Below are 26,223 nucleotides of genomic sequence, written 5' to 3' on the forward strand. Positions count from 1 at the left end.
ATACAGACATGGAACAAATCGAATAATTAACAAACGAAATAACGTTGCTTGACCGCATCATTATTTTCGACTCTCTAAACGTATATACGTAGACTATCTTTCACAATACACTTTCACGTTCCTCTCCATCTTTTCTGGTATCGTTGTAGATCCCCGTGTCGCGTTTTCGCAAAACTTCAAATCCAATTCCCCAACTTTCTGTATTACGACAGTACCGTCTGAGTTCGAGAGTTCTCTGTGTGTGTTCTTTTTCTCTTTTTCATTCTCCTTCTCGCTCGCGTGCGTGAGGAAACGATGCGAAGGGTGATGGTAAAGGAGGACTTTTACGAGAGGAGTTTTACAAACGAAAGAGAAAGTGAGAGAGAAAATGGTAAAGCGAGTAGAAACGAAACGAAACGAAACGAGACGAAACGGTTGCAACTCCACCGCTGATTACATGCTTCGTGGCCAAGTGAAATTTGTCTCAGCGGAAATAAATTAGTTAATGGATCACACGTTCTCCAGTCACCCAACGAAATATGTCTTTTCTTTCTTTCTTTCTTTCTCTTTTTCCTTTTCATATAACTGGCTGTGAATTTTGCGGTTCTTAAATTTTATCGAAAATCGAAAAATCTGATAAATTTTTACTTCCCTACTCTTTTTACTTTCCATTAGAGGAATTTCGTAAAGTCATTGATTAAACGTCGTACATTCAGAGTTATATTCATTCGAAATTCTCTCTCTCTCTCTTTCTCTCACCAGAGAACAATCGAGCATGGTTAACCAAGCTTACACAATAACGTGTAAAACAAAAATGGCAGAGTTTTCTGTAACTCTTTCGTACCTATTCCATCATAGGGACTACGATTTCTACTTAACTGATCGATATTGGATTAACGGATATCGGATTAGATCGACACTCGATCGAAACGAAATTCGGGTCATTCGTTAGAGCAATTTTCAACGGCTGGTTGAAGCTCTATATATTTTACTATGAGCTATGAGAAATCGGAATCGTTCTTATGTTGTTAAAAATTTGATTTTAAGTCGAGCGTGTTTGTAATATAACGCAATGCGCATAACTGTACAACAATGTGCATCCATAGAATAAAGTGTAGAAAGTAGGCCGGTTTTTCTATCCCTCTACTACTTCCAACCACACTTATTATCCTTGTATATATATCTCTCTCTCTTTCTCTCACCCTCTTTCTTTCTTTCTTTCTTTCTTTTTCCACGAGTATGTATCGTTTTCCGTCTCTCATCCACGTTTCTCATGCCGCTCTTGTAGCTGCCTGCTGTAACGAGCATAGTGTCGGTACAAAATAACAGGTATAAATCACCGATGGTTATATACATGGAGCATGCGATTCTGCGCACCGAGCCAGCGATGTTTTAATAAAACTCGACGAGGTACAATTATTCAACTCAACGCCGTCCGTCTGTATTCTCTCCTACGTCGAGAGCATATCGCCAGCTCCATTTTCTCCCGCTCTTCTTTACTTACCCTCTCTCTCTCTCTCTCTTTCTTTCTTTTTTTTCCTCTCTTTTCTTTTTTTCTTTCTCTCTCTTTCTCCGTTTTAACCTTTTATTCAACAATCTGCATATCTATCTATTCATCCATATTTACAAGCATCGGCTCCCGTTCATTCGTCTTTCTATACTTTTCTCTTTTTCTCTCCGACTAGTCTTTCTTTCACGTTCTTCTCTTCTTTCTTCATTCTTCATTTTCGTCTTTTAATATAATAACGACGTTCTATATAAAGAGAAATAATCCATACTTTTTTCGACAGTTGTCACCTCGTGTTAATAATTATTGTATGATTCTCCAGCATTTCCAGTCGTAGTCACCATAAAAAATGTCGCATGAAAAATTATATGTTCATCTGATAAAGAAAAAAGACAAGAACAGAGAGAGAAAGGGAGAGAGAGAAAGAGGAAAAATAGAAGGAAAAAAATTTCGAAAAAAGTCGACGCAGAAAAGCACATCCATGTTCGTATGTAAATTGTTGACAAAAACAATCTCGTTAAGATGACCATCCTAACGCGTTTGTTGTGCTTGAGAGCCAACCTGAAATATATTAAAATTATTTCATCCCTGTTATAGTACGATGAAAATGAAAAACAATATTTTCTGAGACCGTCCTTAGTCGAGCTCCGAAATATAATAAAGCGAGTTAAGAGGTGGGTCGAATCGCACGGAGTAATCCGATCAACTCTTACTGAAAAGAATTTCGAACGAAAATGGTCGCTTAAAGTCGAACGTCGTGTTCCATTTCCAAAGGTCGTAAATGGAAGGAAATGGATGTCAGATGTCAAAGACACGTACGAAAGTTTGACACGATTCTTAACAATTCATCATAAAAAAAAGAAAGGAAAAAGAAAAAAAAACTGCTTCGCTTCGATTACGAAATCTAAGATTTTGACGCATCGTTTTATCGTTGCAAATTGAGATGAAATATATCGACACATGCCAACAGACAGACAGACAGACAAATCAAGAGAGAAAGAAAGAAAGAGAGAGAGAGAAAAAAAATCATTTCGATAATTTCGTCGTCCTTTGTCTTTCGTTAATCAAACATCGTCTTCAACAGAAACTTCGAAGATCAATTTTTTTGAACTTTTTGTCTGTCATACTCGTTATCCTTTATATTGATAGAAACGAAAGGATATAATGGGTTTAGTCAATATGAAAGAAGATAGGAAATACAATAAACCATGCGTCTATATAGAAATCGATTTCATAACGTAAGCAAATGTTTATATCTATCTCTCTCCTGTTCACTCCTTCTATATCTTTCATACGTATACGTATGTAAATATATATTACATATTGGTATACAAAACATGCCGCGGATCAACTTTTGAACCACCTTTGACTCGCGCAGATATCCCTCTGTGAATGTCCACAGTAACGTTCGATATATTTGTTTTTGGACAGTATCTAATCGAGTATACTCCTAGCTTCGATGGCACATCCTCAGCGAGATATACATATATGTGTACGTAATCTCTTTTTTCATTTCAAAAATATTCCAATATTCGCTTCGAACGTATTAGCGATATTAAATTTTTTCACGTATTAATTGAAACGTCGAACAATCGAGTTGGCATAATTAATTTGTGAATCGTGATTGTAAAGGAGAAACTGAAGGAAATAAAAATATTTCTTCGGAAGGAGGATCTTAGGAGTGAACTAATTCTTCATTAGTTTTGTAATTTCTGTAACGACATTAAAAATGAAAAGACGTTTGCGTTTACACGCTACGTCTTTTCGTCGTGATGTCGTCGTCTAGAAGATCCATCAAGACAATTCTCTCTCTTTGAATCCTCCAACCTGCAAACGAAATCCAAAGAGAGAGAGAGAGAGAGAGAGAGAGAGAGAGAGAAAGAGACAACTAGCCTCTAACGTTGTTCGTCCTTTTCCTCAAGTTCTACCCATTCCTCCAGGACGTTCCTATGTCCGTTTACATTTAAATTTATAATCTGCTCTCAGCGCCATTCCGTCTGAATGCCCTCGGTAAATTGATTTGCAGTATAACTCCGTTCCAGGACGTCGCATCGCGAGAAGGACGAAGGAAGGAAGTAGAAAATGGGGATGAAGGGAGAAAAGGGAGGGGATAGCGACGGCTGAGAAGCTAGAGGAAAAGCAAAGAAGTGGTAGAAAAGGGGCAAAATCGCGAGATTGAGGAAAAGAGAGAGGGAGAAGGAGAGAGAGAGAGAGAGAGAGAGATGAAAGTTGAGGGGTGAAACTGGGAAATAAGAGAGGAAACGTAAAATATGAGACGGCGTGGGTGCGGTAAGCGATTTCCGGTTGACTGACTGACATCGGGTGCCATTACCTCGAAGAAACCCTCTCATTGCTTACTTTACCGGAATTTTAGTCGAACGTTGGAGATAAATAAACGTGCGTAATCTCACTGCGCAAGCGCGTTTGACTGCATAAGTACGCTCAAGTACTACACGTTTGCATCGAAATCGCAGGAACATGTGCGATCAAATTGCAAATTCGTTTTAAACTCGAAAGTTGTGCCGCGAATAAAATATTTCAAGACAAAACACCAAATAGCACTGGTATATTGTATTTTTAAATAGCCAGAGAAAGAGAGAGAAAGAATGAATTTCTTGAGAAAATGAAATCGAATTAAAGCGAATTTATTATAGCGAGAGCAATCTTTAGATCAATTTAAGAAAAGTATTTTATTGCGAAGATATGTACTTGATAAATCAAACCAAGAAAATAGAAAGTATAAAAAAGAGAAAGGAAGAGAAAGAGAGAGAGAGAGAGAGAACGAGAGAAAAATAAGATTATACCATCGAAACGTGATCTTCATTGTTTTACAAATTGAGAAAGTCGAGTCATTCCTTTGTGATTTATTAATCAGTAACTTCGCCGTATGCTTTCGAATAATGGAATTATTTAATACAATTGTTAATTAGCATTTTAGTCTGTTGTTTAAAAAAGAAAAGCAATATTTTGAAGAAAATACCTTTTTCCTCTACTCGTGATTCTTTTTAATAAACGCGTACATTTACCCGTCAGACAAGATGAAAAACATCGTTATTTCTTAGACGACGAGCTATCAAGATAACAGACGTTTACGAAATTTTCTCGTGGAACACTTCGTGAAGAAAACAATGGGGACTCGGAGCGACTACGTCGTCGCATTTCACATTACGCTGTCTCTACTTTCTTTTTCGCTCGCTCACTCACCACCACTCATTTTCGCAATCTACTCTCTTCGAATACTTTCGAAATAAACCACGTTTTTTAACTACCCAATAATCTAGAAAAACGTTCGAATAGAATTTTATTCTATGTTATAAGATAACTCTGCTACGAAGTCTACGAAACAAGGAATATCAAAAGAGAAAGGGAAACGTTTAGTAACTCGTCGAGGCGAAACGAAGCTTTCAGTTTAGTAGAATGAGGATCTCGAAGTTAGAATAAGAACGTAATTACCAATCTCAAAAACTTTTCTCTTTCCCTCTCGAAAAGGAATCTGTTGGTTTCTGCATACATACTAAAGGACGTCGATCGTGGAATTGCATGGAATTTTTGATTTTTACATCATTCCAAGCAAGAAGAAATAGAAGAAGAAAAAGAAGAAGAAGAAGAAGAAGATGAAAAAGGAAGATCTCGAACTATTATTATTACCTTGGTAGAGAACGCGATGAATTTTCGCCATTTGTGGTGCAAAGGTCTGTTTCGTAGCTTAATAAATTCTAGCAAACGGTCGTACTACGGGAATAGAAATACCGCTAGTGCTCCGTAGAGAAATCGAATCGATCTTTTGGTCATGGGTTAAGTTCATCTTATGGGCGAAAGAGAAAGAAAACGAGGAGAAAGGGAGATAGATAAAGAACGAAAGAAAGGAAAAGCAAAAGGTTAGAATACCAGCCGTTGCATCTGGGAAAATCGGGCGAAATAAAAGCATCCAATTTCCTGGGGATCCTTCGCCGATTCTCTACGGACCATGCTCCGCGTCCAAGTTCTTCTTTTTCACGTGTATCCGACTGCCAACGAAGGAGAAAAAGTGAGAAAGGCTGATTCGCGCTTTTACGGTTCGATACCAGACGCCAAATGCACTGAAAACGGAGCGTATCGCGTCAGTATCGATATATCGTGTAAACGTCGCGAAAGACTAATAACTTTTACTCTTTTTCCGAACAAACACACCCCTCTGTTTCTCAAACTACGCTCTACTTCGACGTGTTCGTGAAAATAAAAATGAATGAATAGACGTAAATATAAGACAAAAAAGAGAAGACGAAACAAGAAGAAGGGAAGGAAGGAAGAAAGGAAGAAAGAACATGGAGATTTCCGTAACATTAATTCAGAATTAAGAGAATCCCAAAAGGAAATGTCGTAAGGAAGATGTATTTTAGCTCGTAGGACATGTCATAAATCCTTTAAAAAAAAAACTGAAGTTTCGAAGATAGGAAAATAGGTTTTCATTCTTCTCGGGGTCGAATATACGATAGCACCGAAAACAAGTGTTTTATCGGTGTGCTGACCGAAAGAGAAGCGAAGAGAGAAAGGTAAAAAGTGCAAGAGAGAAAGAGAAATAGAAAAATAGAGAGAGATATAGAGAGAAAGAGAGAAAAATGCTGGAGGCAATGGAAATTGCCGGATTCGTTCGGAAAGGACAAAGATCTCTGGAGAATCGGCAATTTATCGAAAGCAAGCCAAGCAATTAATTCAAAAGCGGTACGTCCGATAGAACGGTTGAACTATGACACGACGACGTATCCGAGCTTACGCGTAACAATGGAAGGCAAGTGTTACTGTATGCTGGATAATATCAAGATTCGAATGAGCCTAGCTCAGGTAAAGGGGAACCTCTCCAGAATGGGTAAAGGCATTGCTCGAGCAAACGCGTTTCTGGGATTGTCTCGTTGATATGTTAATTAACGTTATTGATGTTACTACGCGACCCAGAACGGAGGAGAATCCGTAGTCAAATCAAGCGAGCCTATCAAGTTCTCTCTCTCTCTCTCTCTCTCTCTCTCGCGCGCGCTTGCATACACACACATATACATACATACATACATACATATACAGGATCTATGCATCGATTCCAATTACGATGGCTCCTGTCATGTACAACGTAGTAAGCCAAGCGTAAAAACCTCGATAAGATTTAAAATTCGATATTTCGCTAATAACAAGGAGAACCCGTACAAGGGTTATAACGTCGAACGAGCACTAGTAATTGCACAGAGTTCTTTAAAATGCTCACGATTTTGTAGGATGTTCGCTTCGAGGCATTCATTCGAAGAGAAGAAAAAAATTTTACTTCCTCGTAGGCATCACCGTAGTAGGAAAAAAAAAATAATAATACTCGTTGGCCGGTAGGAAGTTACTTTTAGAGTCAATATAAAAGTTCGGCGAATCCTTGAATCCTGTTCAACAAATGGACGATGAATTATGCACGTAATTTAAGCATTCATTCGAATGCAGATAACGTTGGCTTCCGTACTCTCTATCTTTCCATCTTTTTTCTCTCTTTTTCTCTCTCTCTCTCTTTCTCTCTTTCTCTCTCGTTATACTTTCTTTTCATAATTGTCCATTTTTATTTCTTCATGAAAAATTTTTATCCGTAACTTAAGGATACCAGTTGTTGCATGTCCAAAAAAAAAACAAAATGAAAGAAACAGAGAGAGGGAGAGAGAGGAAAAAGAGAAAGAAAAAGAAAAAGAAAGAGAAAGAAAGAAAATCGTCAAAACTTCAAAAGAATTTATTTCCATAATAGTCTCAGCTTTATAATCCAGCATTGGATTGTTCCGTCGCCAATAGAAAATGCATTATATAATGTTAATCTTTCTTTTTGTCACCGGGAGAAGAAGAGATTAAGAAAATAATAATTGTGGAATTTCTTTGTCACTTTGCACCGAAGGGAGAGCGTAAGTAATGAAATAAAAACAACCACCGAGTTACCGCTCGGTTTTCATAGGATAGCCTCGAGAAAAATTGATATAAAGTCAAACTGGGCTATTGAAGACGATATAGGTGCCTTTTCAAGTCGAACCTTTCGTACGTAGCTTAACGTAGAATTTAAATATACATATCCGCCCATTATATTCGTCCTTTTAAAATCGATTTTCTTTCTTTCTTTCTCTCTCTCTCTCTCTCTCTCTCTCTCTCTCTCTCTCTTTTTTCTTATCCTTTCTTTTTCCTTACTTTGTTTCTTTTTTTTTCTCCATCGACGAACAAGAAGAGAATTAAATTGGGTCACGAACAGAAAGAAAAAGAGAAAAGGGGAGGGGACAAGGACGTTTGCTTTCGCGACACGTTCTTCAAGGAATCAAATCCCATTAAAGAAAAGAATCCTTATCGCGAAATCACGAAAGATCTTTATTAAAGTGTAAAGTAACTACGACGAGAATCGTCGACGTTTTCGATCGGTCAAATAAATTTCTATTTGGTGAATGGAAATAAGGTGAGTAACGTTGAAATAAGAATACCGAGAACAGGATTTCCTTAAAAGCAATCGTATATGTCTCCGGTATACTGATTAGAGGTTAAAAGACAACCTCGATTTCGCGTGACATGGGGTCGAGCTTGGCTTTCTCCAAATTGGAAGGAGGGTAGTTTCCGGCGCGATATTTCACGAAATCTTGACGGATAATAATCGGCGAAGCGTGTTATGGAACGTTTCGGTATTTCCCTTTTGGAAGAGCAAAAGCGAGACGACGGAACTGATTGAATCAGTATGATTCCCCCGTTGCGTATTACCGACTCGTGTTACCGCACTTTCGAAATACCTATCACCATTCTCTTCCCCTCTGTATCATTTTCCTTTCCATCTTCTATCATTCTCTTGCACCCTCTATCATTCTCTCTCTCTCTCTCTCTCTCTCTCTCTCTCTCTCTTTCTCTTTCTCGTTTAACACAGTTCACCATCATTCCCTTTTCCCTTTTCCATGCTATAGCAAAACAAGTCCTTTGAAGTTGGTTCAGCGTAAACGAAGAAGCAATTTCGGTTCTAACCCTCGTCGATAATCGTTTTCCTCCCATAAGCAAAGAGAGAGAGAGAGAGAGAGAGAGAGAGAGAGAGAGAGAGAGAGAGAGTACATGCATCCTAACACAAAATTTTCCTTGCACTTCCACACAGAAAACGTTACCCGTAATAACGACTTTTCACCGGGCAGATCGTCGGACAATTAACCGAGTAACCTCTTTTCAAAATGGCGCCCAAAGAGGGGACTATGAAATTTCTTCTCCGTTCAGGATATACGGGACGTCGTTTATTTTAGTACCCTTACATAACGATCATAGTGATCCCAGCTATAGTAGTAGTGTTGGCGAACGTAATATCGCACTTTAAATTCTAACCCTTCGTGTCTTATTGAAACGAGATTTCGTTGTAATAGTGGTGCCGGTAATAATGGTGATAGTAAAAGCAGAATTACTAAGCAAAAAAAAAGAGAGATAGAGAAGGATATAAAGAGAGAGAGAGAGAGAGAGAGAGAGAGAGAGAGAGAGAGAGGGAGGGAGAGAGAGAGAAAGAGAGAGTATACGAGAGATAATACGAGGTTATTATTGATATGATTCGTCCAACGAAGATTTTATAAATATGGCCAATAGAATATGCTTGCAACCATATTCATTCTTTAGGAGCTTAACACAACAGCAGTATGCGCGTTTGGAACTCCGCGATAATCGATAGTACGTTGTTTAATTCATCGCTTTTAAAACGCGAAGCAACGTTTTTGCATTAATTAACCTTTTCCCAGAAGCTTCTCTCAAAGCTTTCCTCCTTTACCGATTCGATCTAAATTATTAATCGGACGCACGCGAGGTATAATGGCATGATGGGAAGGTTAAAGGAGGATTAGTATATGATTAAATACTTAATTTCATTCTTATTTCGAAAGAGATAAAGAAATATCGAAAATGCACACGTAAAAGAAAATATTGTCGGTGGATATTAAACACACAATTTCATTTCACGAGAAAGAAACTTCTTGTAAAAGTTAAAATGAAAATCTACGAGATCCGATGATCCTACGAAATTAATTAGTAAATGGTAGCCGAAGAGGTTACATTTTTTTTCCGAGAGTAATGGCTGGTTACAGAGAGAATCGCCTTTTTGTTGCAGGTGCCAGGGTGGCTGGCTTCAATTCGAGGGTGGAGCTCGAGTCTGCGGTCGCAACAAACGATTCGACCGACCGGTCGTCCTCTTTTCCGACAAGCCGGTCGCGACCCTTCACATGCAGTGAGTAACACACACACACGCGCATACACGTACGTAGATACGTCTGTATTTAGAGACAGACACATACGTATCTATCTATATTTGCCGCTCTGGTACACCTTTTAGCTTCAACCCTGTATTGTCGCGTTTCCAGTATTTCAACGTAGACCGTTCGCTGTCTCGCTAACTCGCCAACTCGACCATTCTTGATTCTCGTACGAGCCGCTTTTCATTTCATCTCTCTCTCTCTCTCTCTCTCTCTCTCTCTCTTTCTATTTCTCTCGCTAGCTCTCGTGCTCTTCCCTCAGCTCCTAAATGGATCCAGTGTGATTAGTAGGAATGGAAATAGAGTTAAAGGAGCAGCCCTCCTAATTGGTATTAATCGATGTCGTCGAGCAGGAACATTAATGTAAAATACATTCTACGAGCGCAAACATTTACTGTTTCCCAATGAAAAAAATTCGACGATCCCTTTGTCGTCTATATAAATTACGTTCGATATTTATTAAAAAAAAAAAAATTTATATCCGTCTGAATCATGTTAAATATTCCTCAACGAGTTTAAAAATAACTCATTTCTCATCGAACGTAGCATGAAGACGTATATCGTTGTTGATGTTTATTAATTGAAAAAAAAATAAAATAAAATAAAGAAGAAGGGAATAGAATTTTTCGTCAAATCCATCATAATAATCTCAGCTTTATGAAGAGATAACCCTTGCCATATAGGCCGTTCTTAGATCTAATGTTGAGGGAGGATAGATTGGCTGACAAAGAAAAAGAGATAGAATTTCAAGCCCATTAAGAAATAGAGTCACGTTCCAAGTTAAGTGCTTCTCGCTACCCTGACTCTTCTTATCAGATCCATTGAAACTAAGTGTAGAAACGTCGATAAGTCATTCGTTAGAGTTAAATAAAGAATATTACTTTTCCTGTAGCTCCACCACTACTTGCAGAAGGAGTAAAAGAAAAAAAAAGAAAAGAAAGAGAAAAAAAAGAAGAAAAATTAAAACTTACCTAATCCTAATTCGTCGGGAGTTACGAATAAAATTAAAAATGTTTTTTCACGGTGCTAATGAGAGGGCCCATTGAAAGTACGTGCACGATACTTGTCCTTTCAAATACCAATTATGTAACTAATTGCTTCTATCATTCGGACCCTTGTAACGCAATGCGTCTCGCCACTCTGTGAACCTTAATTTGCATATAAATTAATTTACCTCCGAAGGTAAAGTAAACATTCATCGATACACGCGCGTGCGCTGCCGTCACAACGGAGAGAAAACGTTCTCTGGAAATTAGATCGCTGTCTCCGAGCTTCAATGAGGATTATTGTCGATTGTATTTCCGATCTTACGGGCACGCGAGTTTAACTAATGGACGATCTTTTTCTTCGGTTTGTAAACAAAGACAAAAAAATTAGAATCATTGAATGGCGAATATTGCTGTAGTCAGAAAAAAAAAAATAAATGAATAAGTAAAAAAGAAAGAAAAAAAGAAAAACTCACAGAAAAAAATTAACTGGGACAAAGAAGAAACAAATAAAAGAGAATACTTTTCAATCAGACAAATAAAATATAAAATACACGTTGTTCTTTATTTAAATTTCTTAATTGAATTTTGAAGGGAGCAGAGATAATCAAGAGAAGGATCTTCTTACCCAAGGTATCACATTTTGTTACTACGATTCTCTCATTAAATATTTATATCCGTATCGTTACCGTACAACCTGGCTGCATACATAAAACATCTATTATTTCCTTGCGCGTCTTCATGCCAGACGACTACTCGGGCATCTCGAAAACGGACCCGGTCTAGTTAGCGATTCAAAACAGACGGAAGTTACAGGTCGGAAAGCGATAACTCAATTTTGTCCGAACGAACGTTTGTTCTAGACGTTTCATGGTTGTTCCTCCGAAACAAACGTGGCCAACCTGAAAATCCCTTTCAAAAGCGGCATTTTCTACCTATCGTATTGTAAAGTAAAATCTAACTATACTTTGATTATATTTTCAATTCAATATAATTTATAGAAATTTCCACTCGAACAATCGCTTTTCATTTCTTTCGAAACAACGAATTTATAACAATATTAACGTAGAACAAAATGGAAAACACGACGAACGAGCATGTATATATTTTAATTTCGCCAAACGCAAGACTGAAATTATTTCCTTTAACATGGGAAATATAACATAATTGAAATAAATAATCAGTTTGATTGGATATTTATGTTCGTCGAGTTTGTAGTCGAGAGTGTATGTCGCGTACTAGGTTGCACGCACAAACGACCGCGTCTATCAATTTCCTGGTGAAATTAGATTTCGTAGATTATATCGCGATCGTTAACTATCAGGACGATCAAGCCGATCGACCCGATCGAGCCGACCCGGACGGATTGGATTTTAATTTCGTCGTTCGACTATTGGACAACCGTTTGAAATACGATTATCGACTAATGCCTATCAACTTGTGTGTGCTACTAATTATCAAAGCAGACCGGAAGATTATTGCAAAACAGAAACCTATGGGCCCACCAAGTGGGCAAACCAAACGTCTGTATAAATTACAATAAATCATCGAATGTTTTGAGCTATCTTCTTGCTAAAAAATATATAAATATAATATAATTATATGGAATATATTTGGAGGCATTTGTTCGACATCGACCGATCGAAAATATGTGAAAACTAACGAAAGGATGAAAGGATTCAAATCCTGGGTTTTCTGTAAATCGCAAAATTGAGAGTCAGAGATTTTGTTCGTCGGCAGGATACGGTGGGAGAAGGGAGGGGGAAGAGATAGAGAGTAGGGGAATGGGAGGAGAGCAAAAAAAGGCAATAAAACGATAAGCCGAAACGTTAAATTGGAAAGGCAGAAAGAGAGAACAAACTCGAATCGATACGAACGAGGAAAATTCGCGTGAAATTATAATCGGATTGTGCAACTTACTCTTCGTATATCACATACATGGCTTTCCTTTACATACCGACAAAACATTGAAACCGATTGAATTATTCAATAAGATAGTACGCAACACGGAATACGGATAAGAAAGTTTTCGTGTTACGTTTCCATCCGTCACATAATGCAGTTTTTAAAGTACGGCCATTGCCCATAGAGGATATGGGCCGGCTTTGGATCATTAAACTGGAAAAGTTGGAAGATAACGGAAACAGTATCGTAGCAATTTATCGTGACTAATCGTCGCAAAATTCGAAACTGGAATCCGTTTTTTTATTACCAACCTACTCCGTCGCGTCGATACTTTTTCAAGCCCCATATGTATCCCCCCGATAACCAGGCTGACTTTGCAAGTCAATTATGAGTTATATACAACCGGTTATCAAATTCTGTATAATCATTTTTATTCTACCAATGTATTGATCAAATCAACGAAAAAAGAGGAAAATTTCTTTCGTGAAATGACGTTCATCGTAAAAGGACGAATATTCATAGCGAGAAAGAAAAAAAAGAAAAAAAAGAGAGAGAGAGAGAGAAAAAAAACATCATCGTCGAACTTTTCTATATCAGGGATTATAAAATAAATCGTGCGTTCTCGATCAATATACCTATTTTTTCAACGGCTTGACAAGCGTACGAGCATCAACGAGAAGTGATCGTTGATGACGCACTAGAATTACTGAAATCCCTCGTCGACGTTGCGCAACGTAGTACGTATGTTGTTCATTTCGATGGATTCGTCAGGCCGGTGTATAATCTCAATTTTTCGCTAACAATTCGTTCAACAACATTTTTCATCTATTTCGAACGAATGAATAAAATAGTAAAATATTAGAATTGTATACATAAAAAAAGGCTATCCGTATAGATCGGAATATAATTTGTTGTACGAAACGACAAGACTGACGTTAAATAAACAAACGTTCTTATTAATTTAAAGTGATGTATATTAATAGCTTTTTCTAACAATTAATAACGTACGCTCGTATTATTTGCTTGTTTGATAAATGGATCCCAACTATTGGAAATAATTTATAAATGACATCGTACGATGGAGACGTCCTTTCTTTCACTCTCTCTCTCTCTCTCTCTCTCTCTCTCTCTCTCTCTCTCTCTCTCTCTCTCTCTCTCTCTCTCTCTCTCTCTCGTACACTTCCATCATTTTCTTTCGTATCGATTACAAGTAACCAAGAAAAGAATGTTTAACAAACAATAAAAGATAAATGACAGCAGAGGTATATGATATAAACGAGACGTATACATGATAGCTCAACCGGATGAAATTTCTTATTATTCTTGTTCTCACGCTAACTTTACTTTAGCTCGAGGATCGATTTAGATAAATTCATATATACATAGATACAACAAATACATGCTCTCCTAGTAAATTCAATGGACGAAAGTCAGTTTCCTCTCAGAGAAGAAACTACGTTTACTCGAAGTTCCTCCAAGTCGCTGTTTGCTCTCGCGAAGATGCTAAACTGGGAAACCTCGGCCTAATTTAGTTCAGTGAGTGTCGAGGGAAAGGCCGAGTTTTCGACCTTTGCAAGAGGGAAACGATTTTAAAGTTCGTCTCTTTCACTCTCTCTCTCTCTCTCTCTCTCTCTCTCTCTCTCTCTATCTTGTTTGCTGTCTTGCTCTCTCTATCTTACTTGCTGTCTTGCTCTCTCTCTCTTTCTCTCTCTTTCTCTCTATGTCTCTCTTCGTTCGTTTCGTGTGACCATAAGCCAGAGTGAACTTTTCGAACTTTGCACTTCGCTAATAAGATCGATAATTCGACAAAAGCGAGATACTTCTGGATCGGACGTGTATTAAACGGTCCATTAAACGAATCAAAAAGCAGTAAATCCGTGACTCCTTTCTTTTTTTTCTCATCGCGTATTCTTCGCTTCGTCGACTTTTTCGTATCACCTTTCGTATCGCCTAGAGAATTTCTTTCTCCGCTTACCTATAACTATATACATACATACTGTACACACACACACACACACACATATATATATATATATATATATAATATCGTATCTCTATACCTCGCGAAACAATTTTCGAGAAAACAAATATCAAGGAAAGAGGTCTGAACACGAAGGTAAAACGATGTCACTTACGGAAGATGTAGAATAAAGAAAGAGAAGTCGGAGTATATATCTCTCGGAGAAGATAGGAATGACACGTTCAACATAGGATATTCGAAGCGTAAGAAGTCTGTCGCGGCACCGATGCGGGCGTCGCGAGAAAAAGGAAAAATTGAAACATCCTGATGGAAAAAGAAGCGAAGGTTGAGAAGAGACAGACAGACAGAGAAACAGAAAGAGAGAGAAAGAGAAAGAGAAAGAGAAAGAGACAGACAGACTGCCGAAGAAATCCGTCAAATCACAATTTCGGTTTTGCACGTAATCCCACAGCATCTTCTTCTACTTCATCTGCCTTCCTTTTTTTCGATTTTCCCTTCCTTTTTCCTTTTGACTGTGGAAATGGGAGTGATGGGGGAAGGGCGGTCGTTCGTTGATTGGGTGGATGCGGGTCCTGCTGCGTTTGCATTCCTGTCGATCCTCAATCGCGAAAGAAATAAGAAAGGAAGGGAAACCTGGCTCGAAATGGGAAAGATATACTGCAAGTCGACTCGTAAAATGGTCTCGCGTGTAACAAAATTCCTAGTAAAATCTAGAAAGTAGATATCTCAATCTGTTACCTAGGAGAAGCCCAATATTCCTGTTTCTTCGACGTATTTGCATTTGCATTTTATAATTTCACGCTTCCTGAAAAATCGACTGCGACACGAAAATATTTCTGTTAAAAATAGATAAGTAAGTGTGTATGTGTGTGTGTAATGTATATATGCATTTACTTTAACGCATGCAAATAAGTGCACCTATAAGAACATATTTAGAACGATGATATCCGATAAACTTTCGATCGAAATGAAAGTTTTATCTCGCTGTTATTTTCATTCGCAAGAGGTCAACACGAACAAAAGCGTTTCATATATAATTTATATCCTCTTTATAGCTAAGCCAAGTATATATACATACGTTATATCTCATCGGACGCAAGCTCCTGTAAATTATCAGATTGACGATCGACGATCCAGTTTAATCACGAAGACCAATTAGAGCCTCTTATCCCATATTCCGCAATATCGATTTACAGATTACACATAAAAGCGATATATCCTGGCAGATATAATCGTTCGTATCTTGGCAAACAAGAAAAAAATAAAGAATATATAGAGAATAGTAAGAGGTTAGAATATAAGTCCAACAATCTCTGTTTCCCGTTCGAGTTAAGGGGCCCATCTCTTTCTCTCTCTCTCTCTCTCTCTCTCTCTCTCTCTCTCTCTCTCCTTTTCTCTCTTGAGAAAACTTGAAGATACATTTTTCGAGATAATTTTCCGTCAGAATTCTCTTGGGATAACCAAGCTCATCGTCCAAAGACAGGGAGAAAGCGAACTAAGTCGAGGACACAAGAAGGAGTATATTCTCCCTAAGATAAGCCGTGCAATATCGGCTTCGAATTCTATGTACGCTATACCGTGCTCAAGAAGATGAGTACCCTGGGGTATATTACTAAAGTCGAGTACAACGTGGAACGCGTTTCGTTCCGCGCCTCAACCGAAATTTATTCGCCGTCGTCTTCTGAATATTTTATCAACCCATTAGGATAAGTCAGTGATCTAGGAAAAATGGATTCCGCGATAGCCGCGATTTACGGAGGACTTTTCTAAGGTCTATCGCGAGCTAATGCTCCTCTCCCCCTTTTTCAGTCACCGATTTCAAGAAAGTACGAAAAAGGGGAGACTTTAAAATATGATATCCTTCGTAACTGTTCTATTACGTCAGGAAAATAAATGTGAATTTGCTCCGGGACTCATCCTTTTCTCGATTTTGACACGATTAATGGCATTTAACAAGTTCGTTTGCTCGCAATATCGATAATCACAAGTTCAAGGTTAGACTTGTTACATTAGCGGATCGTAGAAATTTGGTATGTACAAAACGGAAGGGAGATGTTCCTTCGTTTGATGATGATTCCACGAGCGGGCCAGCATAATATCGTCCTCGCTCTCTAAAGTGCCTGCATTAGGAAAGCGAAGAACGATGTAGCTCAACACTTCATTGCGAAAATTACTCGTTGCCATTTCGTAATGGCACCTACGCTTCTCCGGCTTCGCGCTACGTAAGGCTATGTACGGAAAAGAGAAGAGGAGATCGTTAAAGAGGATGAAAGACAGAGACAGAAAGAAAGAGAGAAAGAGAGAGAGAGAGAGAGAGAGAGAGAGAGAGAGAGAGAGAGAGAACGACGAAAGAGGCGGAAGGAACAAAAGTGGATGTAGAGTGTGCAAATTACGAGACTATAGTGCTAATGTTAACGACACACGTTACTAGCATCGTTACCAACCCATCATGATGGTTCTGTTTTTGTCGCAAGGAAAGAACATCATTAATGACTACTGCTATTCCTTTACTTTTAGATTTATGTGTGTTCCTAAAGGTCCCTTGAAAATTGTTCGATGAACTCTACCACGTTCTGCTTAGAACACAATAAACACCGTAGCTGATAAAAATTGAATTGATTTTCCATATTTTTCAAGCAATACTTCGGGTAAATTTTCCCGTAAAGATTCGAACCAGAAATTTTCTATTTCCATTCGCCAAAGGTAGAACTCAGAATTCAGATTACAACCCGACGTTATCCATTTGTCACGCGTAATCGGCCGAGTCGACGGTATCAAAGACGAATCGAATTCCAGGACCATACCTGTTTCTCTCGCGATATGCAAATCTCGTTCGATATTTGCGAAGGTAAGAATAATAAAAGATAGATAGATAGAAAGAGAGAGAGAAACTGGTCGGATTAACGAACCGTAGAAATCTTTGATAGAACCGGTCTTACGTTGAAAAAATATTTTATCGAGGAAACTATTGCAAACTTTCGTAAAAAAAAGAATAAAACGAAAAAAAGAGAGGGAAGTAAATGTGATTAATGCAAGATCGATTTATCGGAATTAAAAATGAGAAATATGCAACTAAAATATTACACATTCGTCTAGTTGTTAAACGTGCTTTTGAGGTAAGATAGATGGATTAACGAAGCCCTTCTAAGTAAACTTCATCAGCGACACTGTGTTATTCATGACGATTCCGAAAGTTTGCTCGGCAGATATTTGATCTTTCTGCTGGCCAGGTTCGGTCTTCCAAATCAACGGCACATTTCGATACTCGACGAACTAATAAACGAGAACGTGCGATATAGCAAGCGTACGCGGTCGATCGCTTGCTCGTTGGTTCGTTCGTTCGTTCGTTCGTTCGTTGGTTCGTTCGTTCGTTCCTTCCTTCCTTCGTTCGTTCGTTCGTTCGTTCGTTCGTTCGTTCGTATACCACTGAACGATGAAGGTATACGGGCGACGAACAAATATAACGCTAGCCGCAAATATCCTAGATCAAACTTCCACTCTCCTATGTCGCTGGCTAGTTCATCTTTACCACCTCGTAATGCTGCTTATCGCTTCTCTTCAAAGGACGTATGACTAACCATGATTCTTATCGTTCTCTCTCTCTCTCTCCCTCTCTTTTCTTTTTCATCTCTCACATAGCGCGATCGATTTTCTCTTAAAAAAAAAAAAAAAAAAAAAAAATCCAAGAAGAGAAATAAAAACAAGAAAAAGATAACTATATTTAATTATTATTTTTCAACGAATCTCTCTAATCTAACTTCTCTAGAACTTCTTTAAAGAACTTTTCTCGATCTCGATGATTCCCATTACTTTCATTAATCGACAACATTGTCAGCCATTATTGTTATGTTAACAACCGAGGAAGTTTTCCTTATAAACCTTGAGACCAACGAAATGCACGGAAATCCGTTTCCATTTCTCAAGAGAGTATAACTCCAGTGCACTGCGTTCCTGGAAGACGCACGAATATACCAAGTGTGCACCTCAGGATAACGTTCTGGTCTGGTAATCGTCGGTTTCATACAACTTCCAACTAGCTTGTAAACACTTTAAGCATCCTCCTACGGTTCGGTGAACGCGAATACAATCTCGCACAAAAGAAAATAAATAAGTTTCCTCTTCTTTTTCTGATTTGCTACTTTTTCCTGTTTTTTTTTTCCTTCTTTTTCCTTTTTTCCTTTTTTTGTTTCTGACCAGGAAAGAGAATTTTTCTACGGTATTATACGTTGCCGTTACTGATTCCTTCGGAGATATATTATGTTGATAAATTATTCCCGATCAGAACCGCAATTTCTTTCTCTTTCTAACAACGTCACAAGGGACTAAATCTAACGTAGAAGATCCTTTAATTTAACTCGACTCCTTATCTAAACACCTTACGGAAATTTATTTGTCTAATAACTAATCACTCACAATGAGATTTCGCTGAAAGAGAAGAGAAAAAGAGATGAATAGGAGAAAAAGAAAGATCGCTTTTATCTTTATTGTACTATTATTCACCTGAATAAAGAAGGATTAGGGCAACTCGCCGAAATATCTCAATCTATATAGTCCCTTCAACTGTAGAGACCGTATTTCTTACAGCCTCTTTTCTCTTTTATTTCTAAAATAGATAGATCCATAGAAAAGCATTGGATGTAAGTTTTCTTTCATGGTCTTTCATCGAAACATCTTATCTTACTTTACTTGAACGAAACAAAACAGGCGGAACAAAATGTAACGTAAACCTCTATTTTACTTGAAAATTCGTCGATCTCATTTCCTTTTTCTCTCTCTTTTTCTTCCACTAACGAAATAGTAAAAGCAAGAAAGAAATAGACGTACACACGCGCGCACACACATATATACAAGGTATATATAAAATAGCTAAAAGGAGAATATCTTCGTTGAAAGGACAAACTACATTCGCGGTAAAGAGTAGAATACGAGAAATCGCCTCAATGCCCAATATACAATCTACATTCGTACTTTGGTCTATCGTGTTTGTCTCGCATATTTATACATTCCTCCTGGGGTATTTCAAAAGTTGCTTCGAGGCAACGAACGAGAGAGCGGTATCTCTTGCATCGCCAACTTCATCTTCTTCTGTTGGTTCAGGTGCGCCTTTCATCAACAATCTTAAAATAAATGTGGCTTGCGCTAAGGTTACATTTAACCCCGAACTTGACTGATATTACCGTGGATTTCTTCGATGGTTAATTTTGCCGTATATTAATAGAGCGTACGAATATATTGCGTTCTCTCACTTTTCCGGTTTATTTTCGTTGCGTAATATATCCATTTTGCCGGTGGTAGAGAGAAAGAAAGAGAGAAAGAGAGAGAGAGAGAGAGAGAGAGAGAGAGAGAGAGAGACGAAGGAAGGAAATAAAATAAAAAAAATGAAGTCATCAAGGACGCAATGACAGATAGATATTTCCGTGCAAGTACTAAGCCATATGATTTCGTAGTAGATGGAAGAGAAGAGATTTTGATTTTCAGATTTTTCTCGACACCGTATTACCGAGATACGGAAAAGATTCAAAAGTCTAGAAGATTTGTGACCGTCCACAAAGAGAGTATGTAAGAGACAGATAGAGAGAAAGAGAGAGAGAGAGAGAGAGAAAAGAGACCATATTTAACTTTAGTCAGAACGTCTGAAAGTGCTCCGGGAAAAGGGAATCCACTCCTTTGGGATTATAATCCGTTCTCTTCATAGAGTAGCGACCCTGTTTACGAGCACCGCGGAAAGGTAATTCTGCTTGAATCAACCAAAATTTGACTGGCTAATCTTGAGCCAAGTTCAAAGACTACGTCGCTGTCTAAGCGAACGTATACATACTTTCAATTCGCTAGCACTCCTTTTTTTACACGCGCGATAAATATTATTACATCCTTGGAATCATATTTTTTATAATAATAACATCGACGAAATTCTAATCTTCTTGGCGACTGACGAAAAAATATTCGCGCATGATTGTTGCCGAGACATGGTGAAGTTTGAAATGAGTCGCGACAGATTTATTTCCTGAAAGGTAAAAAAGCTTTCAAAGCGAAACGAATAATGACACACTCACGACCGCGTCAGGATCAATAAAAAACAGGACACGTCCACAAAGATACATCCCAAATGTGGCGTTCCGTCGTTCAAAACATTCCAGAATGAGAAAGAAAGAAAGAAAGAGAGAGAGAGAGAGAGGCAAAAGAATAACACAGTGGAAGAAAATCGATACCTCTGAATTGATCTCGAGCACTCATATCAACGAGAAGGTACCGTCATTAGTGGAAAGAACCGTTAGAGATTCCTTGTTATCGATAATTAAGGCGAAATCTTTAGGATCACTAGAAAACTTTGAAAAACCGTACAAGGGATACTCGGGACTCTTTAATTGAACGTAACTATTAGACAATCGAGATCCAGGTATACAATAATGAAGAAGTGTCTCGGTGAGGAGGATCTTCTTGTTAAAGAAAAAAGAAAGAAAGAAAGAAAGAAAGAAAGAAAGAAGGAAGGAAAGAAAAAGTTGGAATATACTCGAGCAAGAGTCTCGAATGGAAAGTAGACAATTCCATGGATTAATAAAACTATCTTCTCGTGTACATTTCTCACATATTTACACTCGTCTGAATGCGAGCTAGTTCTGTAGAAACTCGATGAAAATTTCTACATAGCACAATGCGTCGATGGTTATTAACGAACTCAATTATGAAATTCGACCATTCGGAAGGTTCAATACGGTTACACACGGCTAATACGGAATAGTGTTAGTGTTACGAGGTGGTGAATGGATGATGCGATATGTTGAAAGAGAGAGAAGAAATGCTTATGCTGTTGCTGCTGCTGCTGCTACTACTACTGCTACTGGAGGATGTATTGCGTTCGACGGGAATCTCACGGTTCAGAAAAATAAAAAGAAAAAAAACTTGCTTATCGATTTTCATTATCGAGCTGTCGCCATAACGTGGTGCACAGATACATTCATGCATACAGAGACGGGCGCACGCATATAAGTACACGCACGCACGTATTACATATCCAGTTTGGCGTCCCTCTGATGGGACGCATTGCCAGATTTCTGAATTATCAGTGCACACTTATCGTTATCCTACAACCGCGTAACAATAATTGTGGCCAGATCAAATTCAGATACGTGCTATGTGTTGGTCACGATATAAGCCCAAATAGGTCAATCTCTCTCTCTCTCCCTCTCTCTCTGTCTCTCACACATACTATATCTCTCTTTCTCCCTTTCTCTCTCTCTCTCTCTCTCTCTCTCTCTCTCTCTCTCTCTCTCTTCCTCTCCATCTGTATCATGGAATATAACTCGCACGAGTCTGTAAGCGATACAGTATTGCGTATTGACGAATTTTGATAATTATACGGCTCTGTTGAATCCTGTTATCGGAAATTCCAATAACCCATTCTGATCGCCGTACGACCATACTCGTACATATTCTACTGACACACCAAACATTCTCCGAATAAATAGCACAAATCGAATTCGTCGTTTGTAAACGCGATACTATTTTCATTAACGTATACCGATAACTCCACTTTTTATTTCCGATGCGACCCTTTTTCAAATTCTCCATCGGAAATTCTCGAATCAGAAATGAGGTCAATGCTCTTTGTGAACGTGGAAGAACGACAGTAATTGAGGCTTAATTATACTCTCAAGAGATCAAAGAAACTTCGGAATGTTTTGGGATTGTGCTCCTAGATTCTAACCGGAATATCGAAACTCGTGAGTTAGAAATTACTCACGTTTTAAGTATCTTTCGAGGATAAAATTTTTTAATATTTGCAATACGACCCAGATTGCCTTATCACGTTCAAATGACAATTTCAAGAATCGAAATGTCAGCAGGCGAAAATGAATCAGAATTGGTTATGATGATAACGAGTTCGACTCTAAAACCTCATACCTTCGTCCCCCTGCTGGTATATCTCTCAACCCCCCTCACCCCCCCCCGGACCACCCACAACACCCATTCACCCTCTCAACTCTCCGTTTCCTCGATCGTTTCTTCCATTCCTCTCTTTGCGCCACTTTGAAACCACTAAAAGGGAGATATTATCGGGATTCTATGAGTTCGATTGCCGACCCCTTTCTATTTCCTCGTGGCTGGAGGGCTATCGACACCCTGTCAACTGCTTTTGCTTCTTCGCAGTGCATGGCCCACTTACCAAGTCGATTCCCGTTTCACAATAAACAGGATCTTTAATGGAAATACGTAGGTAGTAGGTAGGTGTCGAGATCGCGGCTCTATTTCGAGCTCTATTCGCGCATCGTTCAACGTAAGGAAATAAAAAAAGAAAATAGAAAAAGAAGAGAAAGAAAAAGATACCGAAGGGAAGGTCGTTACTCGGTTTAAATCGATATTCGGTTTATTTTAACAAATTGAAATGGATTGGTTATCGGACGATTGCATTTGGTTAACTCTGTATATTTTAATGTTCTAATTATCTCCGTGTGTTTATTACGTTATATATTTGGGTCAAATGGTACATGGAAAACGTTATCGTTGAGCACCTTCGCTCGAAAGTTTAATTAATTTTTCTTTATTTTTCTCTTTTTTTTCCTTTTTTTTTCCTTTCGAACTTTTTTTTACGTTTTGATCGAGGGATAAAAACGACGCGTCAACTTTTTGTCTGGCGCTTTGCAAACTAGTTCACGGTAGTCTTATCGATAAAAATGAGGCAACAAAATTCGTGTCGTCGTCGTGCGAATTTCCTTAAAAATCGAACGTCACCGTTTTTCAGCACTTACGTTCGGAGGGACGCTGTTGCTTTCGAGAAAAAAGGAAAATAAGCTCGTGAAGAGATCACTTTTTCGATGAAATAAAAATCGATTATGAAAGTGGTCTGAAACATTTGAAAAAGTACAATATTAAAAAAAAGACATTTTATCACGAGCTATTTTAAACATTTTTATATTGTACGAAAATTTGTCATTGGAAGAAAAAAGAAAAAAGAGAAAGAAAGAAGGCAGAAAAGAAGAAGAAATAAAAAGAAATAAAGCAATTTTTATTTATGTCGATCAAGCGTATGTGCCTCCCTTTGTATTTCTTGTGTCAAGATCCTCGAAAATTTATTTTTTATTTTGATCGTCGAAATAATACAAACATTCGTATTCTTATATTATTACTCTTCCAGAATCTTATTCGCTTCGTGTAGGTACGCATCTGTGAAAAGATCTATATGTCCTACGTATACAAATTTTCGTTGAGTTTCTATACGAGATAGAGAGAAAGAAAGACAGAAAGAAAGAAAGAAAGAGAGAAAGAAAGAGAGAGAGAGAGAGAGAAACAGAAGTGAGAAATTTTATTTCCTCTTGTTCGATGCGATCGAAATGTAAAATCCTTTCTGCCTGTATCGAGTGTGTCACTTCCACCTCAACGAGCGAGACACGTTACTCCCACATACGCGAGATTTTGTGAGGAGATATGGATTTACAGATACTCGAAAGTGAGGATGAAGAAGCATTCCAATGGAATACTCTCTCTCTCTCTCTCTCTCTCTCTCTCTCTCTCTCTCTCTCTTTCTCTTTTTCTCTCTTTTTCATTCGGCCTATCCAGTCACACCAAAACCATTCCTCACTTTCAACATTTTCTCTGAATTTTTGCTACGTCTCGTCGGTTCCTTTATTTCCATCTTTAACTTTCTCCTTCTCTTTACTTCTCTCTCTTCCTCGTCATTCAACCGTAGACCGTCTGTTTCGAAATCCTGAAGAAAAGTTACCAATAACTGACAAAAGAATGATCGTGCAAAGAAACGTGCCTTTTATGCGGACCACGTCACTAACATTTCCATCGGTACACTTTTCCTTCCTGATCCTTTTCTCTCTACCCTTTTCAAACTAAAAATTTGATCGATTTGATCGAAAGAAAGTTATTTCTTCCTCGAACAACCATAGATTCGTATTTAACATATTGCAAATCAATCGGGGCAATTCTCGTCATTTGAATATGTTATAATATTCATAAACATCTATAAATATCTATATACATATATAATAATAATAATAATAATAATATATTCATTGTTTTGGATCTGAATTATAAATTATTTATAAATAAACTTAATTATAGATAAATTAAAATAAATGAATAAATATGTTTAGTATTCGATTCGCGATAATTCATATACAATCAAGTAAATTTAGACTGTTAAAAAAAAAGTAGATTTAAAAGATAACATCGGTCACGTAATTATATTTTAACATTTATAGAATCTTCTTTAATGTTTATTCTTATATCTTTATTTTCAAATCGTTCTCTTTCTTCTTTACTCTTTCGTGTATTTCATTAACTCTCTTTATTTGATATTACAATTTGAAGCTTTTCACATAACACCGGGTTCCTATACCGAAATACAATGCAAATAATGCAATTAGGAAATTCGAATGTGTCCGAGATAACATTCCAACTCGTTACCATACCGCCGACCTTTTCTTTTCGCTTTCTCAGACCTATCCTCCAATTTGCATGGAAAGCAACTACTCAGATATATAACAGAGGGATTCATCCTCTCTCTCCCATCCTCATACTTCTTTGACTCGATGAGTATGAGTACGAATAGATATATCTAACCATTACAATACATCAATTTCGAATTTCGAATTCTTTTCTTTTCCCTTCCCGCTTTCTCTTCTCTTTCCTTCTACTTTTTATTTATATACGACAAAAGTAGAAAGGATTGTAGGATCTTTTAGAATTTTTGTAGTTGAAGAAACCGCGTGTATCAGTGTCAACGTTACGAATACGTCGAACAATGATCGAGAAAAGCTAGAAGAATAAGAAACAAAGTAGCTGAAATATTTCAAATGGGAAAGCGACCATTTTCTTGGGAGGAATAGAAAGAGATGGTGAATCGATTCTGTCGAAAACATAAAGAGTAGGTATACCAGCACCTGTATATTTTATAAACCCTCATCTTTTAACCTCACGGTTATTTTCTGCAACATCATCGAGACTCGACCATTAATGAAGAAACAAAAAAAAAAAGAAAGAAAGAAGGAGAAAAAAAAAGAAAATATGAAAGTTCACAAAAGATGACATCTTAATTTATTTTCACCGCTATTACTACTATTACTGTATATAGATGAAATTGTTGAAAATTTCATTAAAAAGTTTGTCGGAAAAGAAAATAGAAAGTGCAGACAAGTTTTTCAAGTTTATTTTTACTTGAGGCGAGAAAAAGAGAGAGGGAGTGACGGGTAAGGTGTGGGAGGGAGAGGGATGGAGAAAGAAAAAAAAATATATATATATAGATTTTCTCGTAAGTATAGACAAACACGATTTCACGTGAAAAGTTGATTTCGGTAAGTCTACGGTCGCTCGATTGGAATTCGAACCGCATTGTAGAAAGGAGTTCGTTAAAGTAACGAGCTTGAGAATCCTTCTTAGAATTTTGCCACTTCGTTCTTAATTTAGCTCGCGAAAAATTTACCAACTTCACGAGCAAGATTAAAGAAAACACGTATTAAAAATGTCTTTAAATCATGAAATGGAACAGTATTTTTTCAATGAAATCATTGTCAGAACTCAATGTTTCCTTCTCTAGAACAATGTTCAAGATGTTTTATATACTATGAACGAAGAAATTCTACTTTGAAAGAAGCGCTTTTAATTAAAAGAAAGATATACTTT

At 37.7% G+C, this 26,223-nt stretch overlaps 1 protein-coding gene across 3 annotated transcripts in view; it reads left to right on the forward strand.

The window, feature by feature from the left end:
• Nucleotides 1-26,223, forward strand: part of LOC122632240 — a 151,189-nt gene that overhangs the window by 70,643 nt on the left and 54,323 nt on the right. For all 3 annotated transcript variants that reach the window (XM_043818816.1, XM_043818815.1, XM_043818817.1), the window contains exon 6: nt 9,582-9,698. In XM_043818816.1, the coding sequence (XP_043674751.1) occupies nt 9,582-9,698 (117 nt within the window). The remainder of the gene's footprint in view (nt 1-9,581; nt 9,699-26,223) is intronic.

The sequence above is a fragment of the Vespula pensylvanica genome, chromosome 10 (genome assembly GCF_014466175.1).
Source record: "Vespula pensylvanica isolate Volc-1 chromosome 10, ASM1446617v1, whole genome shotgun sequence".
Lineage (NCBI taxonomy): Eukaryota > Metazoa > Arthropoda > Insecta > Hymenoptera > Vespidae > Vespula > Vespula pensylvanica.